The sequence below is a fragment of the Leishmania martiniquensis genome, chromosome 35 (assembly GCF_017916325.1).
Source record: "Leishmania martiniquensis isolate LSCM1 chromosome 35, whole genome shotgun sequence".
Lineage (NCBI taxonomy): Eukaryota > Euglenozoa > Kinetoplastea > Trypanosomatida > Trypanosomatidae > Leishmania > Leishmania martiniquensis.
The window spans coordinates 2017450-2025616 of record NC_090170.1 but is presented as its reverse complement, the minus strand read 5'-3'; the positions used below and the strand labels follow the sequence as shown (position 1 = coordinate 2025616).

Below are 8167 nucleotides of genomic sequence, written 5' to 3'. Positions count from 1 at the left end.
AGGACCGAGTTGTCCGAGACTCATGGCGCCACCGACGAACGTGGAGCGCATGGCACGGATGACCTTGAGCGTGGAGCGCGCCATATCTGCGGGTTCGTGGGCCTTTGCAGACAAGCCTACGCACACGAGGCTGCCTCCGGCGATGGTGTGCTGCGGAAGGGACAAGGCAAGCACGCTGCTGAAGCCGGCGGCTTACCTCGCAATCAAGAGCATCGACAGCTCTCTCGTTCCCCATGGAGATGGGCAGTGGCGTCGTACCGCAAATGCCATTCGACGCCTACAAAGGGTACGCTAATCGGGGACCGCAGGCGCGCATATTCCCGGCAAATCAATTCAAGCCACAAAAGCTCTTGATTCCCATGATGTCGCGAAGGACGCAACTACTCACTGGATCACTGCCGTGCATGAATCCTCACCGCACGCCCGCTGGTGTGATACGTGGAGCTCTGCGGGGGCTGGTAGCATTTCTCGGGTAGGCGCGATAGAGAGCAGCCGGCTGCCGGAATCCAAAGGTTGATGCAGTCTGTCTCGTGAAGCGGCTGCGACTCCTGCAGAGAACTGCCCGTCGAGGTGCACCACAGAACTGAACCCTGAGACGACTGTGGATCACCGTGTCGCCCGCCGGAGCTGCAACGCGCCTCCTCTGGAGGCAAGACGTTCCAATACGGTGCGGAAAGGCGGCCTTCATGCTCCTGTTCACCACAACATGCTTCTCGTCCTGTGCGGCGATGGCCAGCAAGCAGAAGACACGAGCAGCGAAGCTCTTTTCGAACGTGAAGAGGAGGAGGGGCGCTCTCTGGTATCGATGAGGATACTTCGCACGCGCGTGGTATTAAGGGATCTGAGGTCTCTCGCACAACGTAACAATGCCGTCGGTCAAAGAGGGGTCTACGAGGGTGGGAGGGATCGCGGAGAACAGCACAGCACGCGGATGGTGAGGGCTTGTGCGATGAAAGGCGACATAGTGTAAAAGGCCGGTGTGCGCTCCACTATACTGCGTTGAGCTGACTTCTTGGAGGCAATGAATGAAGCTTTCGCCGCACAATGCGCACGTGAATGCGTCGACAGAGTAGAGAGAAAGTAAGGGCGCCAAGAGGGCGGAGGCGCTGCCCTTAGAGTCAAGACTCGGAAGAAACAGCGACTTCACTTCCGACGGGAATATCTGTGGTGGTGGTGAGGACCCAGTAAGTGCATGCGTCGTTTTTCGCCAAGAGCGCTTGCCGCGCGCCGGTGATGTCGCCACGCAGGTAAGCCTCTTTGACAACCTTCGCAGTGGTTGCTGTGAGTGCCGAGTTGACGGCGCTGCGGCTTTGCACAGCAACGTCGACCACTGGCGCGACTGCAATCGCAGCTGGTGGCAAAGCCGGCGACGAGCTGGCTTCCGTTGTAGGCTTGCGAAAGCAGCTCTCCAAGACGTACTGCACGGCAGCCAGGAAGACTGGAGCAGGGGCGGTTACGTATTTTTGCGCAAACCGTTCCCAGATGCGCGTGCTAGCTGCATCTCCATCACAAACAGAGCCGCGGTTCTTGAAGCGATTGATCTGACCGGCGAACCAGTCTGTCCTGTCCGTGAAACACCGCAGCGATAGATAGTGGGCCAGGTAAACGTGGTCGAGCTGCACTGTGTCCCGCTTTAGCATATCCAGCATTTCCATCGGTGGCGGTACGAGACCGTCCACATCCGCGTCGAGGGCGCCCTGGCACGTGAGCAGCGCCGCATCCGGCGCAAGAAGCAACGGCGTTCCAGCCGGTACGTTTTCCGTCGCCACCAACGCTGTGATTGACAAGTCACTGCCAGCGAGTGCAATCCGCTTCGACATCCCGATTCCGAACGGTGACAGGAGCGGGCGGGCTGCAGCAGCAGGCGCTAGACGACAAGAGGTGCGCCGCATCGCTGGCAAAGAGCCAGCCCTTCTCACTTCTGTTGGTCTTTGCTATGATAGGGCACGGGATGCACGCGTCGAAGTTGTCAGAGCTGAAGAGAATGCAGACTGTGGAGGGGTAGCGTATGGGCTGCACGAGTTGCTCTGGCAGCCAATCTTGGGGGGGGGGGCGTATCGGGGGATCGTCACGGTGTAATAGGCATAGAGATGAAATCATAGAAGTGGTGGCACGCTCTCTTTTCCGTGCGCATCAACTTTATCCTACTCTTTCCCTCTTACCGCCGATCGAGAGCAGCAACAACAGCGCCGACACCAATGGGGTACTAACCTCCACGCCAAGAGTAGCGCTGTTGGACAAACGAAGAGGGGGAGTTGAGTGGCATGACGATACTTGCAAGCGGCAAACATACACAAGTGCGGGAGTCGGCAAAGATGCGCACGCCGCTATGCTCCCGTGCGTGACATGCGAAGGGGGCGGGGGATGAATGGATAGGATGGAAAAGAAGCGGCGCAAAAAATAAACGGCCGCTCTAAGAGCGCGTTTCTACTATTATGCGATCTGCCATTTCCATTGCTGTGCAATGGAACGCCTTTGCACATACAATCACAGCACAGCTGCTTCTGTAGCGATACGGCCGAGCTCAGGCCCTCAAAGGCGAGCTGCCCTTCCATCGAATCGGGCTCTTCGTGCTCTTTCACATTTCTCCGTTGCACACGTGCGACGCCATCGGCCCCAACGGGACCTGGGTGGATTGACGCGTTGATCCAAGCAGACCGTGTCCAGGGCCATGCCCAAGGGAGGAAGTAGCGGGCTCCGTCGTGCGGGCCCCAGGGGCGGTCTTGGTGCATGTGGGATGCGCTCATAGAGGCTCATGTCAGGGCCCTCGGAGACCCCCTGCACCCGGCCTGTGTCGCTTGTGCCCCGCTTCAATTACTTCACACCGTGGGGTTCCATACCATGACGTAATCCGGGGTATTCTCAGCATGCCTCTGGCATCTGCACCTCGTCAGTCCCTCCCCCACGGTCACAGGTGGGAGATGCCGCAGCTGTCGCACGCATGCAGAACGGAGCGTCTAGGCATGGATCTCTTCGCATCTTCCCCCTCTATCGCACTTGCTACACGGACCTCTAGACTCCTAGTTGGGGTTTGGCATCACTGTGCCAGCTGTCTTCGACACAGTGCGCGCCGCGCTCGTGCTTTCCTCTCTCGAAGCATGCTGCAGGACGTCATGGCTACTTGTGGAGCTCGCTGCCTTGATTTTCCGTTTCTGCGATGCCCTGGGTGGCGTTTCTGGACGGCTTATCCGCATGTTTCGACAAGGATTCTCCATCCTCTCCATGGAATGCATATGCCCTTGATAGGCTTGGGTGTACCAAGTGGAATGGGAGCCGCGGATAAGCGTGCGCCTGCGCACAAACAGCTCAGGGCTTGATTTCCTCCTCACGAGGGCACAGGTGGGCAGTAACAGACACCAGACGGGGGGCCCACGCGGTGCTAATGACAGGTGTCCAATCTCATCGCTGCATCGAATGAGATGTGCAGTGAGCTTCAAGCAATCCGAAAATCTCGCGTAGCCTATTGGGCGCAACGCCGGAAATCCTGCTCTTCGAAGGCACACAAGGGGTGGGGGTCACACAACCACACTAATGGGACTATCGGCAGCATACCATGTAGACTCCGTGCTGTCTCGGCGAGCCACCTACCGCTGCGGGAATCGGAAGCATGGACACACTACGAAACCTGGGAAACATACAAGGCGATGACGATGGCGAGTACCAACAAAGCAAGCTCGAAAACAAGGACGAAGGCGTTCGTCTCCCGCCGCGGCGGCACTGTCAAGCACTCTGAAGTAGAGAAGTCATCAATGCGGAACACAGATTTCCCTCCAGCGTCCGCCACGTAACGCACCTCTTCGCCGTCGAACTGGCAGGCGTGGCAATGGGTTTCAATGCACACAGAGCTGCCCTGCCCGAGCTTGCTTCCATAGCACCAGCCAAGCCGCACAAACGCCATGTGCCATATGCCATAGAAACAGACAACCTCCACGCGGCCATCACACACAGACGGCTTGGCATAGTGGTCAGCGGCAGCACCGTTCCACGCGACAGCACCGCCCGCGTACGTCAGCATGTTGCACACAGCGACAGACTTGGCGTTCACCGGCACGGGTACGCGGCGCCCGTCAATGTCGAGAAGGATGGAGGAGCCGATCTTCTTTTCGGTGAAGAGCGCCATGATGGCAAAGGCAGCGTACCACAGCTTGACCACAGGCCTCGTTGTGAAAAGAGAGCGGTGGCGGCCACGAAAGCGGTTGAGTTGGCTTGCCACTGCCGCATCGAAACCGATGGAGAAGTAGTTGTTGAATACGTAGTTGTGCATCAATCCACCGGGATGGCGTGCCGTTGTGGTAGTGACGTGAAGGGACCATCTATCCACATTAGTGATGGCAGCCGTCTCGTAGGCTCTCATCAGGCGCTGGAAGCGTGCCTCACCCAGCACGATCCAGCGTGCGAATCCACTGCCAAAGCCAAGCGTGAAGCTGAAATCGTTGCCGGTGCCAAGTGGGAAAGGCGCGATCACACCACGGTTAGGGGAAAGCAAATGTTGATTCTGGAGGCGCTTAATTACATCCATGACGAAGGAGATTGTACCGTCACCACCGGCAATGATGACATAGTCAGGCGCTTGCTTGCGTAGGAAGACCTCGAGCTCAGCGCGGTGGCTCTCCGCAGTTCTCTCCTTGAAGAGGACCCACACGCGATCGGCACCAAGGGTTTCACTGAGCTTTCGAAGCACATACTCGGCGCAGCGGCGCCCCCCGCTGCGCAGATTCACCAGCGCAACAAACACGCGCACGCCGCCTCTCATGCGGGGCGGTGCGACGAAGAGGTCGTGGCTTGCGAGAGGTGAGCACCGTAGAAAGATAGAGGGTGCGGCAGAGAAGACAGCAAGCGGATTTTATGCGCCGGCGCCCCATAGAAGAGTAGGCCACGCGCCAGTGGCGCTCTTCGCTGAATCTCGACGGAACAGCTGCCATTGGAGAGATCACACGGGCAGTGGTTATACAGTGCCGTCACTGAGGGACCCATCAACTCGTCGCATACCCATCTTAGTGCATTCGTGTTGTCTTCGCTAGTTTGCGAGAGAGCCAGTGTGGAGAGGGAACGGAAAGGGAAGGGGAGGTCAGGACATTTTTGTATCACCTCGGTTATTGTTTTTTTTTTGATTCGCATTAAAGGCGCTTTTGCAGTGAATGGCGTTTCAGTTGCACGGTGATGTTGGACGATTTAATGGAATTTACTGGCCTTGATATTACCGTCCAATGAAAAGGCCATACAGCAACTTCGGGAGAACGGCGCGGCGCACAAAGAGGGGAAACAGAACCCGGTAAAGGTGGTATGCCGACACAGAGACACTCGCGCTTGCGTTGCACATGAGCTTCGTTCTCCCCCCCAAGACACATACGATGGGTAGTCAGCAGTCAGCAGTCAGCGGCAGGGGGAGGGGGAAGTTCCACAAGCGACGAATGCGTCACGTGGCAAGAAGCGATCCCACATGTGAATGCTTCGTGACAATGAAACCCAACCCATCGATGTGTGCACAAGAGAGGCGGGGCGGATAGAAAACGAATGAGAGCGGCGAAAGAGGTGTGATCAGTTACGCCCCGAATGTGACAAAAAAACCCAACACGAAGCCAACAGCCCCGAAAAAGTACATGGCCCAGACGGCGAGGCGGTCGTACCCAGTGTAGGGCGCCAGCCCGAGAGCGTGAAGACGTTGGCGGAAAAGGGCTGGGTAGGTGAAGCACAGCGTGCTGCTACAGAAAGCGCCCATGAGAGCTACAATGTACAAGAACCCCGGAGCCGTCAGTGCGAGACACAGGCAAAGAGAGGACAGCAAAATACTCACGAGGAGGTTGCTGTGACGGGGAATGCCCAGGGATTCGTGGGTGTGGCTGAAACCGTACCACATTTGGAAGAGAGCGTCGCGGCACGGGATGAGAATGAAGACGTAGGCGACGCTCACTGTGATGGAGTAAAAGGTTGCACCGATGGCAAAGAGGTGGTCGTGCATTGGGTTGTAGTTGGTCAGGATATTGCCATGCACGTAGGGCGTGTTGGTCAAGTACCCGAAGAGGCCGACCACGCCGTAGACAAGACTAGTGACGAGCACGCTAGCAGTGGCCACTTTGGCCATACTGTACCGTGAAGGGAAGTTCAATCCTGAGTACACTTGAAACACGAGGGATTGGCAGTCAAAGGCAAACATCACCACGGGCAGCGCCAGTAGCGACCGATAAGAGAAGCGAAGGTACTTGACATCATCTTGTGAGCTCATCGTAGCCGGAGAGGAGCTCGGCGGTACGAAGTAACGGTAGACGATAATGCCGGAGATGAAGAAAGTCGCAGCGATGGCGAGAAATGAGGTCACGTAGAGATGAGACACTTTCGGGAAACAAGAGAAAGGGAGCAGCACCATGGCCCACGATGCGATCATGATGCGCGATGACGACGAGAGCCACGGCACGTACAAGCGGATCATCGGCAGCATCGGGGTGAAGATGTCGCCAATGACGACGATGTACCCGACAGCGGTGCCAATGTTGTAGAGAATCAGCATCCAGCGAATGACTTCCTTGAAGGTGCGCCCCAGTAGTTCGTCGGAAATTTCCTCGTAGCTGTTCGCACCTAGCTTGTTAATGCACAAGATTAAGAAATCGATCGAGACGACGGTAAAGATGCTGGCGGCAAGCAGGGCCAGCGCTACCAGCGCTATCCCGTCCGACTCGAATGTGGCTGGAATCGCCAGCACACCGGCACCGATTGTGGTGACCGATATGCTGAGCGCCGCGCCTAGCAGCGATAAGTTAGACATTATGCGTGTCTGTTTCGTCAAAGAGATTCGCTCAGCGAGTGCTGACCCCTCGGTGGGAGCGGCGGCCGTATACGACACACCGACGTGCTTTTTTCCCCTTCGTTGTATTTTTCCTTCGACACCGCCGAGTGCTTTCGTGGTGTTCGTCGAGGGCGGAGCGGAGAGCGGTCGACTAGGAGAAATGGGGAGGCTGACGTATCCGTAATCGAGTCCAGAGGTGATGGCACCGGGTTGCTACAGACGTGCGTGTGAGGGAGAAGAATATGATGATGTAGTACAGGAGAAGGAGGAGGGCTACTAGCGAGTTCGGTGACGAGACGGGCAAGGAAGCGGCGGCATCCTCGTGTGCGCAGTTGTCTCGCTCTGGGTCGGCACCGCATACCAAGGCCTTGCTGGGATTGCAAACTCAGCGCCACCTTTCCCTTCCCTTGATGAACCGCGTGAGCACCATGTGCGGCAGTCGTGGTGTACACGGCACTTCGCCTTCGTAACGTCCGGAGCTCGTCAGAATTCACGGCTTCGATGACAGATGACAGGGGAGCGGCCGAACGGAGAGAAGAAAGGACGTTATCAGAAGGCGGTTAGTTTCCTTCGACGTGCCCCATTCTATGCCTTACAACGTCAGTTCCGCACTCCATTCGGCCTGGCCTTTCCACAGGACACATCTCGCCTGGTGGTGGTGTAAGGAAGCCCTAGACATCCGCTGCGGCAATGCGCTGACCCAGTCACCTGAGCAGGGCTTCTGCCCCGAATGCAACCCAACTCCTACCCCGCAGGCCTCCCCACAAGCCCGCCGACATCCGCGCCGGTGCATCGCTATGGCCTTCCCAAGAGAGAGTGGGCGCTGGGCCTCGCTGCCGCTCACAGAGGCGTCCTCCCGCTATGAGGGCTTCACTTGGCGAGGTACACACGGAAAGAAAAGCCGCCAGGGGGTGGATTGAAGCGGAGGGGCGCAGAGTAACTTATGAAAGACAACATGTGTACACACACCGGCAGTACCGGTGTAAACTGTGGTGAGTGAGGCGCTGCGCTGCCGTCCACGGGTCGTATGACAAACGCATCAACTCCTTCAACACACGCTCCAGAGTACCTCTCCGTCACATGCACCACGCTAGCCGACGTGGAATGTATCCGTCAATGGTACTCAATCGACAGCAAACCTGAGGAGCAGTAACAGGGGGTACCCGCCACGCAAAAGGTAGAGAGACTGCTGCGAAGCGCTTACCCGCGCGGTTCCATACCCGACCGCGCGCACGGGTGGGCACCACGGAGACGGACGTATCCGCAACAGCGCAACACCGCCTACGGCATGTGGCGAAACACCAAAAAAAACGAGAAAAAAAAGATATCATGGCAAGACACCCAAGACGGTGTGACATGCCGCGCACGTACGCCTTTATTCGAATG

General features: G+C 57.4%; 3 protein-coding genes across 3 annotated transcripts; all 3 read right to left on the bottom strand.

The window, feature by feature from the left end:
• Positions 1 to 1118: 1118 nt before the first annotated feature.
• LSCM1_01299 (uncharacterized protein) lies at positions 1119 to 1892 on the bottom strand (the record flags this gene model as incomplete). Its single annotated transcript, XM_067318921.1, has 1 exon — positions 1119 to 1892. The coding sequence occupies one exon, from the start codon at positions 1890 to 1892 to the stop codon at positions 1119 to 1121; it is 774 nt and encodes a 257-aa protein (XP_067175026.1).
• Positions 1893 to 3616: 1724 nt separating this feature from the next.
• LSCM1_01298 (uncharacterized protein) lies at positions 3617 to 4753 on the bottom strand (the record flags this gene model as incomplete). The annotated part of the gene is made up of 1 exon (XM_067318920.1): positions 3617 to 4753. The coding sequence occupies one exon, from the start codon at positions 4751 to 4753 to the stop codon at positions 3617 to 3619; it is 1137 nt and encodes a 378-aa protein (XP_067175025.1).
• A 789-nt stretch (positions 4754 to 5542) lies between these two features.
• On the bottom strand, positions 5543 to 6760 carry LSCM1_01297 (uncharacterized protein; the record flags this gene model as incomplete). Its single annotated transcript, XM_067318919.1, has 1 exon — positions 5543 to 6760. The coding sequence occupies one exon, from the start codon at positions 6758 to 6760 to the stop codon at positions 5543 to 5545; it is 1218 nt and encodes a 405-aa protein (XP_067175024.1).
• Between the last annotated feature and the right edge of the window lie 1407 nt (positions 6761 to 8167).